This window comes from Neofelis nebulosa, chromosome 8, assembly GCF_028018385.1.
Source record: "Neofelis nebulosa isolate mNeoNeb1 chromosome 8, mNeoNeb1.pri, whole genome shotgun sequence".
Classification (NCBI taxonomy): domain Eukaryota; kingdom Metazoa; phylum Chordata; class Mammalia; order Carnivora; family Felidae; genus Neofelis; species Neofelis nebulosa.
The window spans coordinates 43,041,383-43,063,512 of record NC_080789.1 but is presented as its reverse complement, the minus strand read 5'-3'; the positions used below and the strand labels follow the sequence as shown (position 1 = coordinate 43,063,512).

Here is a 22,130-nt window from a genome sequence, read left to right as displayed (position 1 = left end):
AATGACAAGAAAAGCTCCTTTTGGCTTTTTAGCTTTTCATTTTAGATGTATCTTGAAATGGCCTCTGAAACTTCAGAAAATTAAGGCTGTGGTCCAATAATGAAAAGCTCCTGGGCTCTTAATAAAGGGAAAACATGCTAATTTGCATGGGGGTAAGGGTTAGAGGACAGAAGCTTTCATTTAACAGGGGCGCCTGGGTGGCTCAGTTGGTAGAGCAGACTGCTCAGGTCATGATCTTGAGGTTTGTGGGTTCGGGCCCCGCGTCAGGCTCTGTGCTGACAGCGCAGAGCCTGGAGCCTGCTTCAGATTCTATGTCTCTTTCTTTCTCTGCCCCTCCCCCGCTTGCATTCTGTCTCTCAAAAAATAAACATTAAAAAAATAAAAGCTTTTAACAGATTCCATCTTTGACAAATTATGGTAAATATTGGAGGAAAAAATTCCTTTCTGGTCCTTTAGGTACTGTTGGCAGGTTCAGTAAATACCCAGAGAGGCCAAATCAGCATGGTTTTTACATAATGTGCTGGGTATATCAGTGGTACACGGGATGATTTTAGCTAGTGCATGAATGTCCGTTTGTCTCGATATTCAAGAGTTGAATATTTAACATTTAAAAAACGTATATGTAAGAAAAAATATAACTAGCACAGCACATCCTTGATTTCATGGTATTAACTGCCAAAAAAGGTAGAGCAGCGGCAGCTTCCTTGTAATTCACCAGACAAAGCCCAAGCAGGGATGCTCACAAGTACCCAGAAGTACTTGCCAGAGTCCCACAGAATTCAACAGCAGCTGGCATACAACTGGCATAGAAACGTCATCTATTTAATAAAAAAAGTATCATGAAGGCTGAGGCAGATGTAGAATTTTCTACCTAGTGCTCTGAATGTCAAAATCTGAATAAAGCTCAGTAAAAGGAGAGGAATAATTATGACAGGAGAGCCAGATCCCTATTGACAATTTAATGACATATTGGAACGGCGGAGAGCGAGGTCACTGTCTCTTTATTACTGACTGATCATAAATAGTATCATTCTTCTCAGGAAAGAACATTATTTCCAGGAAAATATTTTAATACATTGCTCACATTGACTGTTCCTAATATGTAATTCTTTATTTTTAAATTCTCATGGTTTAATTTTCATTTTAATTGTATTTATTATCTGCTAGTTGTGGTATGTAAAATGATTTTCCACTTATAGTAGTATATAAAAAGTTTATAAAGTCAACTTAAAAATGTCAAATTAGTATAGTACAAAAAAATCTTAATGTTTAAAAAACACTGCAATAAAGTCAAAGCAACAGTTAATGGTTATAAATAGCAACTTGGCTTTTTAAAATAAAATTTTAAACGTATGTATTCTTTCTTTCTTCTGACTCCACAGTTAACCCACAACGAGACAAAGTCACACGTATGTATACAAATCTTTTAACTGTTCCATTAGATCGATGTGAATTATATTACTGCATTATGAGAAACAACATTTAAGAGCACATCTGATGTTTGTTTCACAGGTTACTACTCTATTGTGTATCCTGACTGGCCAGTATCTGTGCGCAACAGGAACTTATCTCTCTTTCTCATTGTTAGTCCACCAATTCTAATACTGGGTGTCATAATGACCATTTGGGTCAAGCACAGATACCCTCAGTTCTTTTGAACTAAATCCAGAAAAAAATCGCAACTCATTCATGTATGGCTTTAAAAAAAAAAGTTGGTTGTATTTATTTCTTATTTTAAAATATTTCAGAAAAAAAATGTTGCAATAAACCCTTCATCAAAAGAAAAAGTCTCAACTTCCTAACTCTAGAATAAACTCATTTTTACTTCCCACTTATCTGTGAATAAGAATTGTTTTCAGGCTGCCACAGCTGTGACTTTCAGTAAGTAACTCAGCCCGTGTGTGTCTCAGCTTCTAAAACTACAAAATGAATGTGCTAGATTTAGGTGATTCTAAACGACTCCACTGGCCCTCATTAGTAAAAACATTTCTACATAACTTGCTGCATGCAGCTTCCATGCTAAACATCTGGTTTTCCCCACTCTCTTGCAATTTGAGGTCTTTGGTTTCCCATTTTCCCAGACTCAAAAGAGTAATTAAGGGATTTAAGAGGCTTTTGCTTTTGGTTTTTGCTTATGGGTTGTTTAATCTTAAACATAATATAAAGTAAGATTATAAAAAGAAACCTCATGTTTACTCATTATCATTAGAGACAGCACTGCAAAATCTGTATTTATTTTCCTCAAAACCAAGTTGTGGGACATGATTATATGTAAAGACTAAACAGTGGCAGCAAATACTGGATTTGATGGATAATTACAATAGCCACATTCTAAAAAGATCGTTATATAAACAACCTAAAAAATTACACCTTATATGCTTAGGCAAAACATGCCAAAACAGAAAAGGTGCATGGTATACAAGGACATACATACCACTATGCAGCATTAAAATTAAAAACTCACACACAGAGAATACAATAATTTATATTTATAAAGAAACAGCTGTTTATATAAACACTGAGTTGAAGAATGACACAAACTAGAAAAATATGATCAGGGTATTCTTCTCACACATAAGGCTACGAACATCCTAGTATCTCAAAATCCTTTACAAAAGGAGATAGCTTAATGAGTTCTAGTTCAGGGGGTTTATTTAGTGTTACTTTTTCTTCTTTTTTTTTTCATCTGTTTCCATTTTAAGCTTAACTTCTTCAGCTGAAAGAGCTCCCAGTTTCTTATTCTTTGCTTTCTTAACCTTTTCCTTGATGGCGGCCACATCAATTTTATTTTCGGTAGAAGCTAGACAAATTAAAAACAACATATGTAATTCTTTATGCTTTACCAAATAAAACATAAAGAATATGTATTTGGTATAGTAACTTCAGAGTACTGTAATAAGTGAAAGGTCATGTTGTAAAATATAAAGCACCTGCCTAAAGGAATGTTAGACATTTAAGAGAAAAAAATCATAAAATAAATTCCTTTATAAGTACATTAATGAAAGTACACATGAAAATGGCATTATAGTTTAGCTATCTGAACAAATCACTGAATTCAACAATATTAAAACTTCATTTTTCCCCCTAAACTGTACTTGAGATTGGATTATTTTTACTTATATTCTTTCCCATATTTTGGAACTTTAGAGTACTCATTAATACGCCAATTTCCAATTCTGCACACTAAAATACTTTGAAATTACATTTCAATAAGAATATTACCACGTAGCCCTTCCAGCTTGAATAATTTTAATTAACTAATCATGAAGCTTTAGGTCAAATCTACTTCAATACCACACATAAAAACTCAAAAATAAAGTTTTCCAAATATTAGTTCAATGAATGACTAGTAGTATTTCATTTAACAAGATTTTGGTAATAAAGACAATAATCTGAGCATATTTGGAGATCCTCCTAACAGAATCCAACCATCAATGCCAAAAGCCTGAACAACAAAGACAAAGGAGGAGACAAAAATGCAACTTTTCCTCACCATGTAAAGGACAGTGTTCAGAGCATAAGAGAATCACCAGCTAAAATATCATCAAACTTCCCAGCAACTTGAGGAGCAGAGACTTAAAGCCTCCACTACAGTGAAACAGCTGCATTTTAAATCATCATAAACTGAGATTAAACTGGCTACTGAACAACGTCCTAAGCAGAAAACTCACAGGCTGAGCAAACTGCAAATTCTAATGCTTATGACATTTTTAACTTTTATATAACCAGTGACGTACATAGAAGAATACAGTATTTTTAAAGCAGGAAACTAAAATAGTAACGTCATGTCTGGTCTTGACCAATAGGTCATGTACAACAATGCCAGTGACTTCCCTCCCCTCACTGTGCCACTGGCTACTTTGGAAAATTACTTAGGGAATAGTACAGGTGTCACTAGTGCGAAAGAGAACACAGAAGAGGGCAGGATGGATCAAATGAGACTAGGAATGGAGAAGAGAAGATAGAACACTGTTTTCACAGAGTGTCTTTTTAACAGCCCCTAAGACCTTCCTACTACTTTGATGGTGTCCTTTAGCCCAAGGTGATCAGAAATCCGTCGTTAATAATACAGGAATCAAACTTTAAGCCACAGATCACATAAGTAAAGAGAAGAAAAGCATAACTTCTGATAAGCTCTTTCTGAGAGGTATGATAACAGAGCTTGGGGACCTCATTGCTTTCGTAACTTTGATCTCTACAGAGGATTCACTGCCCTGGTTTAGAGCTTTCACAATGAAGAGTCCTCCTCCAGCACAATCAGAGGTTAGGAGAGGACTGTCAATCTGGAGACTCTGAAATAGGCATCAGCTGCTAATAAATTATAAAACACTTCAGTGGTCTCCTGTCCCTAGGATTAATGATTAATGAAGCAGCAAGAGAACTGATGAAAGATGGTTATTTCTTTAGTTAACATTCAAAGAGATTCAGACAAATTCATATGGGTTTACTTTTCAAAAACAGACTTTCATATCACATCAAGAATTGGAAAACGAGCACTTACCTTCCTTCGGTTTCACAACTGGTTTTTCTTTAGGTGGAATAAAAGCTTTGTTTCTTTCCTCTTGTCTCTTACTGAGAGCTTCTGCTTGTTTAGCCTGCGTTATTAATAAAAAAAAAAAATACATTAGAGAACACAATTTATAGTTAAGTAGGAATTTAAGTTTCTGTGAATTGTACTATCAATGTTGTGAGCTAGACAGAGTCTTACCTTTATGGCTTCCATTTTCTGTCGCTTCTTTTGACTTGCCTTCAGAAAGTATTCACCACTAGCCAATTCTTTATCAATCTGTTGAAATCAGTATTTACAATTACATGAGAAATAAGGTAGATAAGAAATCATTTCCTAAAAAAGGCACAGTGTCCTTGAGGTGAAGACAGTGAAGTCAAAAATCTGACTAATTCATAAAGGCAGTGACATGAAAAGGAAATATACTCTAAGCTAAAGGAAATACATGCAAAAAGCACAGGGATAGGAAAGGAGGTGATGTGTTCATGGAATATACAGCAGGCTGTTTCAACACAGAAGGGAATGTGTCTACATGCTGAGAACAAAGAACTAGTAGAGAGGAAAGACTTTAAGATATAGCCAAGAGAGTGAATTATGAAGTAAGATCCCTTAGGAGACAGGTGAAGACAGAATTCAAAGAACAGGTAAAGAAAGGACTGGGTGCAGATGGGAAAAAAAAAAAAAAAATTACAGGTGAGAGAAAAGGAAGTTGAAGGAGTTCTCACCTGATGGTCTTAAATACTTCCATAAACTGAAATGCAGGGTCATCAGCTAGGAGTGGGAGGGTGCTTCAAGAATTAAGAGCATGCACAGAACTACCAGACAACGGTGAGGACCTATCTGAGGCTGGAAACGTGAATTTATAGTGGATAGAGTCCAAAGAGAAGACTTTTTCCAGCTGTGTTCAGTAGCCACATTATGGGAAAGAAAACAAATTTTAGAACTGATTAAGTTTGAGAGTTTTGCTGGACAACTATGATAGAAGGAAAAGGCAGTATGAAGGAAACAGTGATGGTCAAGATAGAAAAGGAAATCTGGGGGAAAAAAAAGGAGCCAGAAAACAGCTGCTAAAATGAGAGACATTCATAATTTAGAAAAAGGATAGATATTATCACTTAAAGACTTCAAAACTGAGCAGTCACATAGCATGTGGTCATAAGAATGGTGCTGACGCAGAGTGAGAGCATTAAGGGTTAAATCATTAAATGTGTGTATCCATGGGAAGTGCAGGGACTGGAATGGCTGCAGGGACACAAGTGACACCAACCACTCATACCATGAAGTTGCCACTCCACCCCACGCACTCAGCTCAAAATAAGCCTATTTACACTTACCTTTAGTTTCTTATACCTATACGCACCCAAACACATACACACTCACATACAGAAAGTCCACCTAAATTACTCTCCATGAAGTTTCTGACAAAACAGATTAAAATGGTTTCCCCCGTCATGTGAAGAAATTCAACATTTAATACTGACCTGACTTTCTGGCTGTGGTGGCGGGAAGGGTGTATACTCTTTCTTGACAGTTTTCTTCTTTGGTTCCTTGCGTTTATTCACATTTTTGTGCTTGAACTGTGGCAAAAATCTTTCCCAACTTTGTGATCTTAATTCAGAATCTTTTGCCAACTCTCGTTTAATCATTAAGGTCTTTAGTCATGACAATATATGAACAAAGTAAGAATTTTTAATTTTATAAGCCATATATTTGTCAAACCAAGACATTATAAATACTGTTCCTATAAATAACAAAATTAAAAAGAGGAGTTCTTAATCTCCACAGGAGCAAACCAATTCCATAAAAAAATAAGTAATCTAAAAGTAAGCTTCAGAAAACCATTAGAAATTTAGATTAAGAAATGCAGAACCAGTTTTTAAAAAATTTTAAAAAAGCTTTATGGACAGCTGGGTGGCTCAGTCGGTTGAGTGTCCAACTTCAGCTCAGGTCACGATCTCACAGTTCGTGAGTTCGATCCCTGCATCGGGCTCACTGCTATCAGCACAGAACCTGCTTCAGATCCTCTGTCTCCCTCTCTCTCTCTGCACCCTCCCTCCCGACTTGTGCTTTCCCCTCAAAAATGAATACACATTTTTTTTAATTAAAAAAAAAGAAATGCAGAACTGTTAAAATAATTGAGATAAATAATGAGACTAATCTAATTGAGCTTTTCAACCATTAATTCATTAAAACCCTTAAAATTCAACTTTAATAGTAGCAGGGAGAGTTAATTAGTAATGTCCCCTGAAAGCAGGAAGCTTTTGGTAGTACTTTAATTATCACAGGAAAAGAAAAAAGTAAACTTTCTCATGATCAGACAAAACCCATTTCTCCCACTCCATTGACTTCTGCACACATTGGAACATCCAAGGAAGGAAACCAGGTATCAGATACAAAACTAGCTCTATTTTTAATGTCCCAAAGTAACTCAAAATCATTCCTTCACCCCAATTTACTAGTGACTTCTTAAATATATGTATTTTTTATTCTTTTAAGTGCTTATTTATTTTTGAGAGTGAGTGTGAGAGAGAGAGAGAGAGAGAGAGAGAGAGAGAGAGAGACAGAGCACAAGCAGGGGAGGGGCAGAGACAGGGAGACACAGAATCTGAAGCAGGCTCCAGGGCCTGAGCTCTCAGCACAGAGCTCAACGCGGGGCTTGAACCCACGAACCCTGAGATCATGACCTGAGCCAAAGTTGGATGTTTAACCAACTGAACCACGCCAGGCACCCCTAAGAGTGACTTAACTTCATCAAATTTAAGTGGACTGCTTAATAAATACCCCTCATAGTCCCTTACAGCATGATTAAATTTCCAAGTACCATCACGAATCCTGTGAGCACAGGGATGTAACAGATCTCTCTCAGAGAGTTTATAATTTTGACTGTTAAATTAAGAAAAAAAGTTTTAATCCAATCTGAAATATTCCAGACTCTATTTAACAGAAAAAGGCAGAATACTGAAAGATCACATCTTTAAATATAGTAATAAGCCCATAATCCAAGAAAATCTGATTTTTATCATCTACGACCATTTCTATGAAGCTTACTTCCTCTGTATAAGAACTATGTCATGTGTTTGAGTATCCCCTTCAACAGTTTTCAGACTGTAGGCCAGAGACCTAAGCCTCCAAAGATGTAACAACAGGACTGGGTAGAGTTGAGTAGGCTGAACTATCTCTAATCTACCCCAAATAGTTCTGTTCATCTGTTTTGTGCATTAGGCCTCCATAGAAGATTTAATTTCAAGAAAGGTTTCTGAGGCTAAAAGAAGTCTGACAACCACTGTTATAATAATATATAATTAACACTCACCTTAATGTTATAAATTGGATGAATATTCTTCATAGTATCTAGGACTACTTTTCGTACCTGAAATTTGCAAAGAAAAATCAATTAGTCACTTACAAAGATTTTAATAAACTAAATGGAAGGGGATTAATATACTGCAACATATCCTACGGACTAGGCAACGGCTACCAAACTGAATACAGGAGGTCCTTCAACTGCTGAGTGACTTCTAGATTCTTCATAACAGTAAAACTCTCTTAGATACAATGAAGTGTCTCAACTTTACAGCTAAAATGTAACATATAGAATTAATACAGCAACATTTTGGAACTGTGTAGTTTAGGGAGAAGGCTAGATTTAGAGTCAGAAAATGTGGCCTCAAATAATGGGAAGGGAACGTCACTTAATTGTCCTGTTCCAGCTTTCTCATTTGTAATACGTAAATAATATGGAAATACAATTTTATAGCTTTGCTGTGAAAACTAAATAATATATTTAGATTTTACAAAATTATACAGTATTTAATATATTTAAGTTCCTACTGCCACATGAGAAAAGGGCAGATAATTTATGAGAAAGATGTTCATCAGAATTGCTAATAAAGGTCCTGGAAAGGGAACAATACTTCACAGCAGACAGCAAACGGAGTTAACAGAAATGTGTATCTGCTCCACAGATTTTCTCATAACATTCAATTTGATAAGTTAAAAAAAAAAGTTCATCAATACATTAAATAAACATTACACTAAAATTCAAATAAAACAAAATATATTTTAAAGGAAAAGAAGTGTATTTAGAATCTGACCTCTACTGGCTTATATAGGTTACTGCAAATAACAATTATCACTATTCAATTCTCCAATCATTTGAGCACATGTAATTACGTATCTCCCATATGTGCTATAGACTAAAATCTTAAATACCCATTTAAAACTTGTAGTGGAAAGAGTGATGATGTGCAGACCTTCTAATTCAGAAATGGATACCTCTTTAGTTGCCGAAGATTGGCCGTAATATGTTAGGATCTAAGAGTGATGATTGCCTCAAATAACATGAAGCACAAAGTATTTATTTACTAATGGTAAATCAAAGGACATTCTAAAAAAGAATAACAATTGCAAAACAATATATTATCCAATGAAGTATTATAACCAAATTACTTAATTTGTTCTCTGCTGAAAATTAACTAAAGATAGTAAATGGTTCTCACCTCTTTTAAGCCACTAAAAGGTCCAATGGCTGAAACTGTGTTTCCCTGAACCATAATGTAACAGTTTGTTAAGAGTTCCAAAGCCTGTTACCAAAAGAACAGTAAGTTGAAGTTCAGTACACTGGAAAACTAATGACAGAGGAAGACACTTAAGTTTTCCACTGATAAAAAATACCTTCAATGTAGATCCTTTGGGACCAATGAGACGTTGTCTTCTTTTTACAAATCTTTCTTTATTTCTTACTAAAGAACCTATTTTAATGATGTCACATGCAACATCATCCTGAAGAATTCGTACTGCCTTTGGGAAAATAAAGAAAATACTCCATCAACATTCTTTACAAATAAATTCATTTTCAAGGCCCAGGCTAATGAAATCTAAGCCGAAAAATGAAAACTCTAAGAGGGAGGCATGCAGTGTTATATGTTGTCTCTGATGTTGATGCAAACAAAACAAAGGTTTTGGAATTCTAAATTTACCTGTTCAAATGAAACGCTCCTTGCTAAAAGTTTTATTAGGTCTCTGGCCCTAATGATGATATACGGATCAAAAGTCTTCTTTGTTGTACAGACAGTCATGCTGCCCTCGATCAGGTCCAGGGTTGCATTAATGTGCTGCAACAAGGAAAGAGCAAATACACAACTGTCTAAAAATCAATTCGATCTTAGATAACCAGAGAGCCTATCCTAATCAAACTATTAATTACTATACATTAAGCTCTCTCAAATTCTATCAACTCCCTCTGTGAGGAAGCTGGGGAGTTGATATAAATAATTAATACTTGATTACTTTCATATTTCAAAATGTTAGAGACTCTGGCACCTGAAACCATTTATACTTACTTGGCTTTAGAATACTTTGTCCTTATTGGAATAAAGACTATTTCTAGTCTAAAAAATATGTATCAAGGCAAATGAAGACCCAAGGTAAAAATGTAAAGCTACATATAGCTTCCCTATCTTGGACCCAGCTCTGATCGGTAGATCTGCTCCTTAGGGTGAGAATGGACTTTCTCTTTCAAACTTTTTTTCTAGCTGGTTTGTACTGGCTAAATACAAACTAAAAACAAATCCTCACACACTGAGAAGGAAGCAATCATTGGAACATTATGCATGAATATATGCGTTCATCTTAGTATGAACAGCCAGAATTTGACAAAGCAAATTAAAATGCTATTTCTGACTGAGAGCATCCTCTGAAGAGTATTTCAACATAGCGAGTGATGAACAATTCAACATAAGGTCAGGTCTCTGAGTTTACGAGAGTTCAATCTCAAATGCAGACCACTGTAAAATGCTTGCTGTTTCCTGAAGCACCCCAATACTTAATGGGCACAAACAACTCCAGAACAGTCACATGGTTGAGAACTACATCATATGTCCCAACCTGGTGTGTGCACATGTGCCCCCACACACACACGTAAGTGAGCCAAAAGCTGTACAAAATGGTATTTACCCTTACCCTCATGTGATACATTCTTTTTCTTTTTAAAGGCTCGTTATATCCACTAAATGGACTTGTTGCTCCACTAACAGATTTCAATCCAGTTTGAAAAACAAAAGCAAATACACTGCTCGAGGGGCATGGCAGCGGCAACAACTAGGGGAAAGTTGGCCACATCCTCGTCTTGCATTTAAAATGAAAATTAAGGGGCGCCTGGGTGGCTCAGTCGGTTGAGCGTCCAACTTCGGCTCAGGTCACGATCTCACTGTCCGTGAGTTCGAGCACCACATCGGGCTCTGTGCTGACTACTCAGAGCCTGGAGCCTGTTTCGGATTCTCTGTCTCCCTCTTTCTCTGACCCTCCCCCGTTCATGCTCTCTCTCTGTCTCAAAAATAAACGTTAAAAAAATTTTTTTTTTAAATAAAAAAATAAATAAATAAAATGAAAATTAAGCAATCATCCAGGAACATGCCTCAACTCTAACTATACAGAAACATGGTAACTAATCACAGTATAGAACAGGCATCCTGAAACCTGAAGGTCACAGGTGACTTTCAGACAGTCCAGGAGATCCCTAAAATTTTAAAGGTATGTGACTATTTCAAAGTAATGCATTACAAAATTAAAAACAAATGGATTATAAGAATAAGCTTCTATCCAGGCTGTTTAAAATGCCAAAGGAACTAAATTAACCAGTTATGCTAAAGTCCATCGGCATCCACACTTGTTTGAAAGTAAAGGTATAAGGGCAAAATCTCAAAGAAATGTATAAAATGTGCATACATGTTCATTCAAGGCTTTCTGTACCAATGGCCAGCACTCTTTCAAGTAAGCCTCTCTGTATTTTGGGAACAAAGTTGCAAAACTGCTCTCCTCCAAGAGTCCTCTGGGATTGTCCTCTTTGGAAAAAGCTGGTTCTTTCCAACCATCAGGAACAGTGAGGAGTTCCGATTCATCTAAAGAGGGGAAGAAACGTACACATAAAATTTTACCCTTCTTTTGGACACTTTTTGAACACTTACATGCACACATTTACATGCTTCCAATTATTCTCCTTGTAGTTCCTGTCCCCATGCTTTTTAGATTATTCAATAAAGAACATACCTCTGTCATTATTATCAACACACTGTATTAAAATTATGTGTAAATACTTCAGCCTCATAAGACAAAGGTCCTTAAGGGCAGGGACCCTCTTTGGAGCCACGGTAATTAGCATATGCCTGACAGACACTGGGGTCCTCAAGAAACTTCTATTGCACTACACTATCTTAGAGTTGAAAATTCAAATACAACTCTGTTTACAACACTATTTTCAATATAAATAATCTTTCAGACTTTCCTGAACTGGAGCCTGCATATGTGCGTGTATATGCATATGTTTGTGTTTGTGTGTGTGCACATGTAAAATTTAAAAGCTGATATTCCAGGGTACACTCTCAGGTATGAATCACTAGTAAAGAGTTTTAGGCTTCCCAAAGGGGTTTCATATGCCTATTTCTGTACATCTTTCATGACAACTGTCATTTTATAAAAGACATTCAGTCCGAAAATATTAGTGACTTGCCTAAGGGGACGCAAAGGTGATACAGTCTAGGTCTCCTATCAATAAAACAAAATGCCTCCTAAACGCCATAAATGATCTCCCACATCATTTATTAAAACTCCTGGTCCTGGATTTTAGCAATCTCTTAAATCTAACAGCTATGCTTTAATTTAGTACTACTCGAAATTATGAACCACAGGCCTGCAGCATCAGCATAAATTAGGGGTTTGTCAAAAATGCAATTCTTGGGGCCCCTGGGTTGCTCAGTTGGTTAAGCCTCTGACTCACATCATGGTCTCATGGTTCCAGAGTTAGAGCCCCACATCAGGCTCTCTGTTATTAGCATGGAGCCTGCTTCAGATCCTCTGTCCTCCTCTCTCTGCCCCTCCCTCGCTGGTTCTGTCTCTGTCTCTCTCTCTCAAAATAAATAAATAAACTTTAAAAAATGTCCAGTTCTTGGGCTCCAGCTCAGACCTAACAATTCTGAATCTCTGGGATTAGGCCCAAGAATCTGTGTTTTAATAATCTCACTAGGAGATTCTTATGCACACTAAGTCTGAGAAAAGGGCCTACGCAGTTCATGTCCTCCACCACACATAAACTTGCTTCGTTTCTAATACTCGTATCTACTTTGCTATTTCTGGTTCAAATCACAGAGAATTAGTCTTCATATATTATTCACTTCCCAATATCCTAAACAACAACAACAACAATAAAAACAAAAACAAAACCTCAAATTCTACAACTGTGATTACTTAAAATGTATTATCTTCCCAAGTCCCTACCTGGTTTAAACATTTTGACAGCTACAGATTAAACAAAAAACAAATTAAACAGCTACAAATTAAACAAACAAAAAACTGGCCAAAGAAATATACAGGAGTTTCACAATAGAGTGGGTGTAAATAGCCCCGAAACGTAAAAAGATGTGTAATAAGGAAAGTTCAAATTAAAACCCCAGCCAGACACCATTTCATACTTACCAAAATGACAAAAATTTGAAATTCAGATAATATCAAGTGTTCGTGTGGGACGTAGAGCAATGACAACTCTCATCCACTGCTAGTGGGAGCGTAAACTGGCACAACCCCTTTGAGAAAGATTTAGTATTACCTCCACATACCCTAACCTTCACGGATTCCAATTCCATGTACATAATCTGGAGAAACTCTTCAACATGCAAATTAGGCGAGACATAAAAGATGTTTATAGGAGCACTGCTTATAATAGCAAACAATGCGAACAATCCAAATGTCCACCAACAGTAGACTGAAAATACAGATATGTGTATGTTCACAGAAGGAAATGTCAACAGCAAATGAAAAGAATAAACTACAGCTACCAGTATCTTCTTGACTGAATAAGAAAAACAAAGTTAAGCCTAAGAACAATGTGAACAATGTCTACAGCCCTCTTGCATTCATATAAAATTCAAAAACTGACAAAGCCAAACCATTTTGTGCATAGTTGGAAAGATTACGAAGAGAACAGAAACTGCTAACACGATTCAGAATGGTCACTTCACGTCCTGTAAGGGCAAAGAATATGATCTGAGAGGTGCTGCTAGAGGGGTTTGGATTATGGTGATGCTGCTTCTGCGTAATGGTTCTTTCTCCAGAACGTGTAGGTTTTATTCTTCAAGCTGTACGCATACAGTACTCCGTGTACGTTGCGTAATTAAAAACAGCAACAAAACTCCTTTAATACCTCCCTAATGCCTACAGAATGACAGTCCAAGGTTTTGAACACTTAAAACAAGATTGGCTGCTCAGGTCTTGAGCTACTTCCCTATCCCCTCTTCCTGTCCTTCATACTGTAGAAAATGTATGAAAACAGACTACAAAGCAAGACGGCAATTTAAAAGTAAGGCGGTCTAAAGTCTGTGAAGACACAGTGCGAGCTGTGTCGTCTAATATTTTAGCCATCTGACCAAGAGGAATAATGATAAATGTTCCAAAATTTCTTCAGGCAAACTAGGGTTAAGAACACGCCGGATAACAGGCAAACTAGGGTTAAGAACACGCCAGATACCTCCTGCTTCGTATCTCTATGTCTGTTTCACTCCTTCATTATCAGCTGCTTCATTATCAGCCACTTGTACATCAGACGCTTCCTTTATCGGCATTCAATAACATACATAAGGCCCTCCTATACCTACTTCATTCCACCCCTCATTTTGTCAACTTGCAGCCCCCGCCTTAAAGCAAGTATAAGGTCCCGCAGCGCCCTCCACAATTTCTTAATCCTCCTCATTTTACAGAAAACAAACTCTGTAATATCTTCACTTTGAAAGGCCTCTAGCAAAAGCGGTCAGGAACACGTGGCTGGCACCATACCCGCCAGTCGGTCCCGCAGGCCTGGCCAACATCGCCAGTCGTCAGCAATGATAGGTACTCAACTTCACAAAACAGACTCAAGGTAGCGTTGCACGTCCCCAGACAGCCAAAGAAAACAATCGCAACTCAATATCCAAATATCAAGCTTCGGTTCTCCCTCAACCTCACCTCGGTTCTCCGGCTTCGGCTTCTTGTTACGAAATTCACTTTTCCCCTCCGCGTTGGCTTGCCCGCTTGAGGAGGAGGACGCCATCTTCAAATTGCTTCCGGTGTTACCGGAAGTGGAACTGTTTTTAAATCCTACCGGATTTTAGTCTTGAAAATGTTTTCAAAATGAGTTCCGCAGAGCTCAGACGGGAGATCTGCGCAATCTCCGTGCGTACGTACGCTAGACCGCGCGTATTTGTGCAAACTACAAGCGTTTCTCCCGCGTGGCCAATGGAAAGCCGGAGATTTATTTTCCGGGATGCACTGCAACCATTGCATGCTGGGAATTGTAGTTCAGCACCATGGGCAAGTTGGAGGCCTTCTTACCCAGAGTGTTCTTTCTGCCCCACTGTCTAATTTAGGATCCCGGACTCCAGGATTTGGCCACAGAGTGCAACTGGCCTGTTCCTGATGTCATTCACTCATTTATCAGATAAATATCTTTACGATCCGCAAATAAGTAGTAGGCGTTGGGAAGAGATCCAAATACGAAAATACATGGTCCTTGACAGCCGGGAGTGGCGGTTAATAGCTACCACTTATTGTGAGACTACTTTGTCAGGCACTTTATTTGCATTTCCAATTATTTACTTATTTTTATATGTTTCTTTTTGAGAGAGAGAGAGAGCGTGCACCAGTGGGGGAAAGGGCAGAGAGAGGGGGAGACACAGAATCCAAAGCAGGCTCCAGGTTCTGAGCTGTCAGCACAGAGCCCAAGGCAGGGCCTGTATCCAGGAACCATGAGATCATGACTTGAGCCGAAGTCAGATGCTTAAGGCACCCAGGGCATCCAGGCACCCCTGCATTTCTAATTCTTAAAACAGCATTAAAACAAACACAACTCTCTCAGATTGATAATTTTTTGTAAAATAAGTTTTAAAAGTCTTTGTTTCTGATGGTAATTTTCTAGGGTCTTGGTATTTCTCTTTCTAAGCCAGAGGGATAGTAATTAAGTGACACTTATGAAGTATTTCACCTAGCCTAAGACCTCCCAAAATGACTACCTCAGCACTGTATATGGCTGACTTCAAGATGTGAGGTTCATCACTACTACAATTTTTTACATTTCTAAAAATCTAAAAATTCTTAGACATGCTAAAGATGAAACTTATTTTAATGACTGATCTTATTGCTTGTCATTTCTAAAATTGTCTGTAGGACGAATAGGGAAAGACTGATAGGTTGAATTTCTTGCATTAGTGAAACTCGGAACATTTATTTGAAATTCACCCATTGTGTGTCTTTCATAAAAATCTAGATTGTTGTATATAAGGTACATATATAAAACAGAGTGTTAATAAGGGACAGAAGGTCCCAAGACACATGATTTTGTTTAAAAAAATTTTTTCTGTGGGTCTTACAAGTGGAAGGCCAGGATTTCATCCCTATATTCTTACAATTTACTCAAAAAGCAGTGAAAAATCCTGGGGCACCTGACTGGCTCAGTCAGTAGACCGTGGGACTCTTGATCTTGGTGTTGTGAGTTCAAGTCCCATGATGGGTGGAGAGATTACTTAAAAATAAAATCTTTTTTAAAAAAGCAATGACAAATCCCAAATAACAATAGGCAAAAGTTATAAAGTAAGAAGCAATTCTTCCAGTGTTCCCAGGAACCCTGTGAAGCAGATTTTTATTACTGTTATTTTAAGGAACTCAGTCACTAATCAGTGGTGAGTTAGAAATTAAGTCCAGGCAGTCTGACCATTAGCATCTCCAGAAAAGTTACTAAAAGGATTAGCTGTTACAAATGTGTTGGAAGGGAAACTGGGTTTTCAGCCTCATAGCTTTTGAATTTGAGTGGCATTAGCTCTTCTCTGGATCTCCAGCCTGCTGGCCCACCCTGTAGCCTATGGACTTGTAGTAGAATAAATCCAAATAGCTGATAAGGATATGATGCTCAACCCCACTACTGTCCAAAAAGCATATAAATGTAACAGTGAAATATCACTTCTCACCCACTAGATTAGCAAAAAAGAAACAATAACACACACACACACACACACACACACACACACACACATATAATGAAATAAATAATAAATATATATATATTAAATGATAATCTGCGAAAGAGTATTTTACACTGCTGGTGAAAATGCAAACTGTCACTGCCTTTTTGCAAAGCAATCTATAAAATATACACATATTCTTCCACAGTAATTCCACTCGTGGGACACTGTCAACTAGAAGTAAAGCACCATTCCATTAGGATCCATGTATACCTGTGTTGATTACTGGCTTGTATAGAAGTAATGCAGTGAGAGGGACAATGGGGCCACACTGAAGAATTTGTTGCCTACTGGCTACATAACCTTGGCTAAGCTTCTTACCCACCCCTGTTCAGTTTCCTATAACAGGAAAAATAACCTTAACTCAGTGACTTTATACATGTAAAAGGCTAAGAAAGAATGCTTCACATGTGGCACATACCCAGTAAGTGTTAGCCATTATTTATTTATAGTGACAAAAAAGTAAAAGCATCCTGACAATCAAGTAGAGATGTAGTTAAATAAATTGATGTTACTTTGATAGTGGTAAAATATTATGCAACCATTCATAAGAATTAATTAAATCTAATGAAGAGATTACCTAGAGATATTGAGTAATAAAAGCCAGAAACAGTATAATGTAAATAACATTATTATTTATTATAATTATATATGATTTATATAATTATCCAATTTTTATAAAGCAAACCATTCATTCAATAAATATTGAGCCTCTATAATGCTTTAGCTTCTGTTCTAAACACTTGGTTTTATATGCTAGATATAATAATAATATGCATATGTGTACATATATATGAATATGTTTGTATGTGATTGTATAATGAAAAAGGATTTGGAAGGCTATACATTAAGGTTTTAAGGCTGGCTACCTTAGGGATGAAGGTAGTTAAAAAAGAAAAAGCAAGTAGGCAGAAAGACTAAACAAAATAGGTAAAAATTAATAGTCTTTAGAAAAATAATGTCAGCAAAAGTAAAGGATTCTGCATGAAAACTTAGAAAACCTGGGAATCTAGGAGAGAGACCAAATTTGAGAAACATATTCAGCCAGTCCGGGAATGTTTGCTGTGCAGCAAAATGTTTCATATGTCATGGTGTTGGAATGAAATATCCTTGCAGGATATCAACCTCTTCCTGCAAGGCCCTGTTTAGCAAACTCTGTAGATATGGAGATACGATGTATGGCTTTGGTTGCCACCCAGCTTGAGTAAGCACTTAACCAACCTCTGTTTCTTCAGTTGTAAAATGAGAATGTTGTTATATTACTGGGTTTTTTTCTTTCTTTCTTTTTTTTTTAAGCAGGCTTCACACCCAGCATGGAGCCCAATGTGGGGCCTGAACTCAAGACCCTGAGATCAAGACCTGAGCTGAGATCAAGAGCTGGACTCTGAATTAACTGAGCCACCCAGGGGCTCCTAGATTACTGTTTCTTCAACTTTAGCCAACCTCAGAATCATGTGGAGGGATGATCCTATTCCCCCAGTTTATAGTTCAGTAGGTCTGGGGTAGGGCCCAAGACAACAAAGGATTATCCGGCCCCAAAATGTCAATAGTGCCAAGGTTGAGAAACCTGGGTCTGCAGACATTCTTAATTTCTGTGATTCTACTTCAAAGGGTTAGTAAGGGCTTTACTTCTAACCAGGCATGCAATTAAAGCAAAGTTACTTCTCACATTTTACCTACCTAGAGTAGAACTTGCCTGCTATCAAAAGCCAAAGTCTCCAGCTGGCTGTTCATTATTATGCTGGGCTCCTCGGTGAGCAATCCTGCTCCATTTCCCTCAACTCTGTCCCTGTCATTCTGGAATTCTGTTGTCTCATTACTCAAACAAACAATGATACTGATACATACAGTGGATGCTTGAGGTCTAAAGACACTCATTACTGCTTGAATATTAGTCTCTCTGGGCCCCAGGCCCACAGAACATTAATATTTCATTGGGCCTCTGCTACTATTTCCAAGGCAATCTCCCCTCTTTCTCTTCTTGATTGTTCTTATTGATAAGCAACAGCTTTGATTTAATTTTCAGTTATAATATTCTTCTCCCTAAAGGAAATCTGGAACACATTTCATAATATGAGGTTCCACCATAGCAACAGAAGGCTTTTTAATGCACGCATGAATATTCAAGATTTAATCAGTGGCACGTGAAATGTATTGATACTGCTGAGGATTATTATTTTATGCAAATAGAACAAACAAAATACAGTCTTTTATTTGTTTACAGGACACCGAGGGAATATGTGAACTTTTCTAGGAAGCGGATTTCTAATCATTTGTTAAATCTATATGCCTCTCCCATCCTTCAGATGGTGGTAACCACAGATGGCCCCCAATGAAAGGAACTTTTTAGAAGACGTATTTCAAGCACTTAATGGGTTTATCTTTAAACAAGTCTTTTCATGATGTTAACAAGATGGTGACATGGCTTCTCCACTATTTCAAAATCTCAAATTAAAGAAGTCAAGCTATCTGATACACTTAGAGACATGGAAATTCAGAGTTTAACACTGCACTTTTGCTTTTGATCATCTATCAGTGATTTTAATATCTTTTGGTTTACCAGTCCCTTTACTAATGTGATGAAATCAATGGGCCCTTTCCCCAGAAAAGCGCATATATTTGGGTACCCACATCATTTTACCCAAAGTTTGATGGGATGTTCATATATCTGTCACACTCTTTCATAATACCCCTAGAGGGTCAAGATATCAGGTTAGGGACCCTTGCCTTAAAGCAAGGGGAGGAGTGTCTCAGAAGCTTGGATTTGATCTTATGAGCACTCAAGTCCCCCACTCTTAGAGTTCTTCAGGGGAGATTGAATTAGAGTTTTAGTATGTTTTAATACTTGCATGTAAGTATACTTTTCAAGATTCCTTTTACTGCAAGTCATAGAAATTCAAACATGTGAAAAAGAGGATTTATTGTCCTACATACCTAGAAACTGGACCTAGTACCTTAACAATGTCATAGTGACATTCATGCTCTTTATCATGATCTCAAGATCTCTCCCCCTCACCCTGCTCATTCTGTGTGCGTGTGTGTGTGTGTGTGTGTGTGTGTGTGTCCTTCCATCTTTTGGCTCTGCTTTTTCTGTGCTGTCTTTATTCTGAAGCAAAGATATCTGTCAGCAGCTCAGAATGAAACCTCAACAGAAGAAGAGTTTCTTTTTCCCCAACAATTCCATCCAAAGTCCCAGGAAGATTCTCAGTGAGCAGTTCTGGATCACATGCTAGAGCCAGAGGTGGGCCACACCCACATAAACCATGTGGGCCTGGAATGGGAAGGATTGAGTTCTAAGGAGTAGTTGAGAGCTGTGCCACAAGAAGGGGAATGGATGTTGGCTGGAGGGACAAAAACACACAATGTGTACTACAGTAAGTAGAGCGAATTATACAGGGGATTAATGGATTTTCAGGTTTTATCCATCACCATCTCTCATTCCCATGCCACCATTCCATTAAAAGAAGCCACATACTTGAAGAATTACTTAGATCCAGTCTCAAGATAGATGGAGGAGTTATGTACTAACATTTTATTTAGTGTATGAATGCGTAATAACCCTCTATATTTGCTGTGAGGATTCTAAAATGCATTGACTGGTCTGTTAGGTTGATTTATACTTCTCTAGGCACATGTGGTGATACTGAAACAGTGATCTGCTGTAATTGTGTTGACTTGGCATAACCCCTTCTTATAATATTATTCTCTCATGTAGCATATTTCCCTACAGGAAATGGCTATATTTTTTCTTTTAATTTTGAAAAGAATAAAAAAGGAAACTGCAAGGAACAATGCAACCATCATCCAAGACCCCCCTGCCTAAATTTAATTAGCGTTAACATTTTAGAATTTTGGCCCCAGATTTACATAAATATTTGTATAATAAAATCTCATCCATATGCAAAATGAAGTCACTCCAGAGTCTTGTTTCTCTCTTTTCTTTTCTAGAAACAATAACTAGATGTTTTGGTTTGTAAGAACCATATCAGACTTACTAAAATGCAGATAGACTAATATAACAAATCCTTTTCTTTTTAAGTTTATTTATTTATTTTGAGAGAGTGTGTGGGGGAGGGGCAGAGAGAGAGGGAGGGAGAGAGAGAATCCCAAGCTGAGTTGAGAGCGAGCTGAGAGCGTGGAGCCCGGCGCGGGGCTCAATCCCATGAACCACTCAGATCATGACCTGAGCCAAAATCCAGAGTCAGATGCTTAACGCACTGGGCCACCCAGGCGCTCCTACTACAAACACTTTTGTAGTCATAATTAAATTTAAGACATAAAATACTGCCAGTTAAAGCCCCTATGTACACCTCCCTAACCCCATCCCTCCCCTCTTCCACCAGAGGTGATCACTTATGCCAAGACAGGTGTCTATCACTTCCATGAAGATTTTTGTTTATATGGCTACTCCACACACATAATCTCTAAGCAAGATAAAGTGGGCTTTAAATAAATGTTTTACATATGACATATGTACACATTACATATTAATAAACTGGTATATAATTACATTAATTATATAAGTATTTTATATTAGTTATATACATACAAGGTATATATTAAATGTATACAAATTTATATACATATGTATGCTGTATGTACTCCTACAACTTGCTTTTTAATGGAATGGTTTGTTTTGAGGTTTATTCGTATTGAATCTATGTGATTCTAGTTCATTCATCCATGGTATATAACTTTTGAATTAGTATGTAAAAGACATGGGAGCTTCTGTCTAGGTTTCTCTCTCTCTCTCTCTCTCTCTCTCTCTCTCTCTCTCTCTCTCTGATAGCTTGCCCTAGAAGGTGACAAGTTGCCTTGTCTTGAGCAGCCCTATGGAGAGATCCAAAAGGCAAGGAACTGAAGCCACCTGCCACCAGCTTCGTGAGGGAGCTGGGAAGCACATCCTCCTGCCTGATCAAGCTTTCAGATGACCAGAGCGTGCCTGACTCCTTGACTGTAGCCTCCTGAGAGACACTGAACCAGCAGCACCAGCTAAGTTCCTGACCCTCAGAAACTTCATAAATGTTTGTTGTTGAAAGCTGTTAACTTCAGGGGTAATTTTTATATAGACATAACTGGAACAATACTGAGGCAAGCACAAGTGTTCACTAATCACTAAATATATATATATATATATATATATATATATATATATATATTTATTTATTTATTTATCAGATTTCAATAGGGGTGTGGATGCGAAACTTCTTCTCAGGAGGAATAGTTTTCCTTGATTCTTGCCACTAGAGGGCAAAATGTTCATAGATGATGGCTTGAATGAAGAATTGAAAGGCTTTTGCTTTTTCCATGGAACTGCAGATGTCCAAGATGGAAAAAACCTTAGAAATGATCTGGTCCAGCTCCGTTAATTTACAGATGAGGATTCTAATGCCCAGAGATATTAACCAACTGGCGCAAGGTCACACAGATTAGGTCTGAATGTACAAACTCAGCTGCGTTTAATAACATGCAGACCTAGTAACTATTAATCAACTCTGTTGTTTCTTAAAATCACTAGGTATAGAATAAAGAGAGAAGGCTTTTTTTTTTAAATTTTTTTTAATGTTTTTATTTATTTTTGAGAC

General features: G+C 37.4%; 2 protein-coding genes across 12 annotated transcripts in view; one reads left to right on the top strand and one right to left on the bottom strand.

Moving 5' to 3' along the window:
• GLIPR1 (GLI pathogenesis related 1) overlaps positions 1-22,130 on the top strand; it is an 80,336-nt gene that overhangs the window by 50,328 nt on the left and 7,878 nt on the right. For 5 of the 10 annotated variants that reach the window (XM_058741986.1, XM_058741985.1, XM_058741984.1 and 2 more), the window contains 2 exons: positions 1,383-1,409; positions 1,513-1,831. In XM_058741986.1, the coding sequence (XP_058597969.1) occupies positions 1,383-1,409; positions 1,513-1,658 (173 nt within the window). In that variant the 3' untranslated portion in view covers positions 1,659-1,831. The other 5 variants (XR_009265523.1, XM_058741989.1, XM_058741993.1 and 2 more) reach the window with 5 other exon arrangements.
• KRR1 (KRR1 small subunit processome component homolog) overlaps positions 985-22,130 on the bottom strand; it is a 115,182-nt gene continuing 94,036 nt past the window's right edge. The window contains exons 1-10 of one of the 2 annotated variants that reach the window (XM_058741980.1): positions 14,498-14,686; positions 11,234-11,406; positions 9,487-9,621; positions 9,182-9,307; positions 9,007-9,090; positions 7,821-7,877; positions 5,989-6,159; positions 4,709-4,786; positions 4,502-4,595; positions 985-2,800 (exon numbers count right to left, since the gene is read on the bottom strand). In XM_058741980.1, coding sequence (XP_058597963.1) covers positions 2,661-2,800; positions 4,502-4,595; positions 4,709-4,786; positions 5,989-6,159; positions 7,821-7,877; positions 9,007-9,090; positions 9,182-9,307; positions 9,487-9,621; positions 11,234-11,406; positions 14,498-14,582 — 1,143 coding nt within the window. In that variant the 5' untranslated portion in view covers positions 14,583-14,686 and the 3' untranslated portion in view covers positions 985-2,660. Of the gene's footprint in view, positions 2,801-4,501; positions 4,596-4,708; positions 4,787-5,988; positions 6,160-7,820; positions 7,878-9,006; positions 9,091-9,181; positions 9,308-9,486; positions 9,622-11,233; positions 11,407-14,497; positions 14,687-22,130 lie in introns of those variants that run through there. The other variant, XM_058741982.1, reaches the window with a different exon arrangement.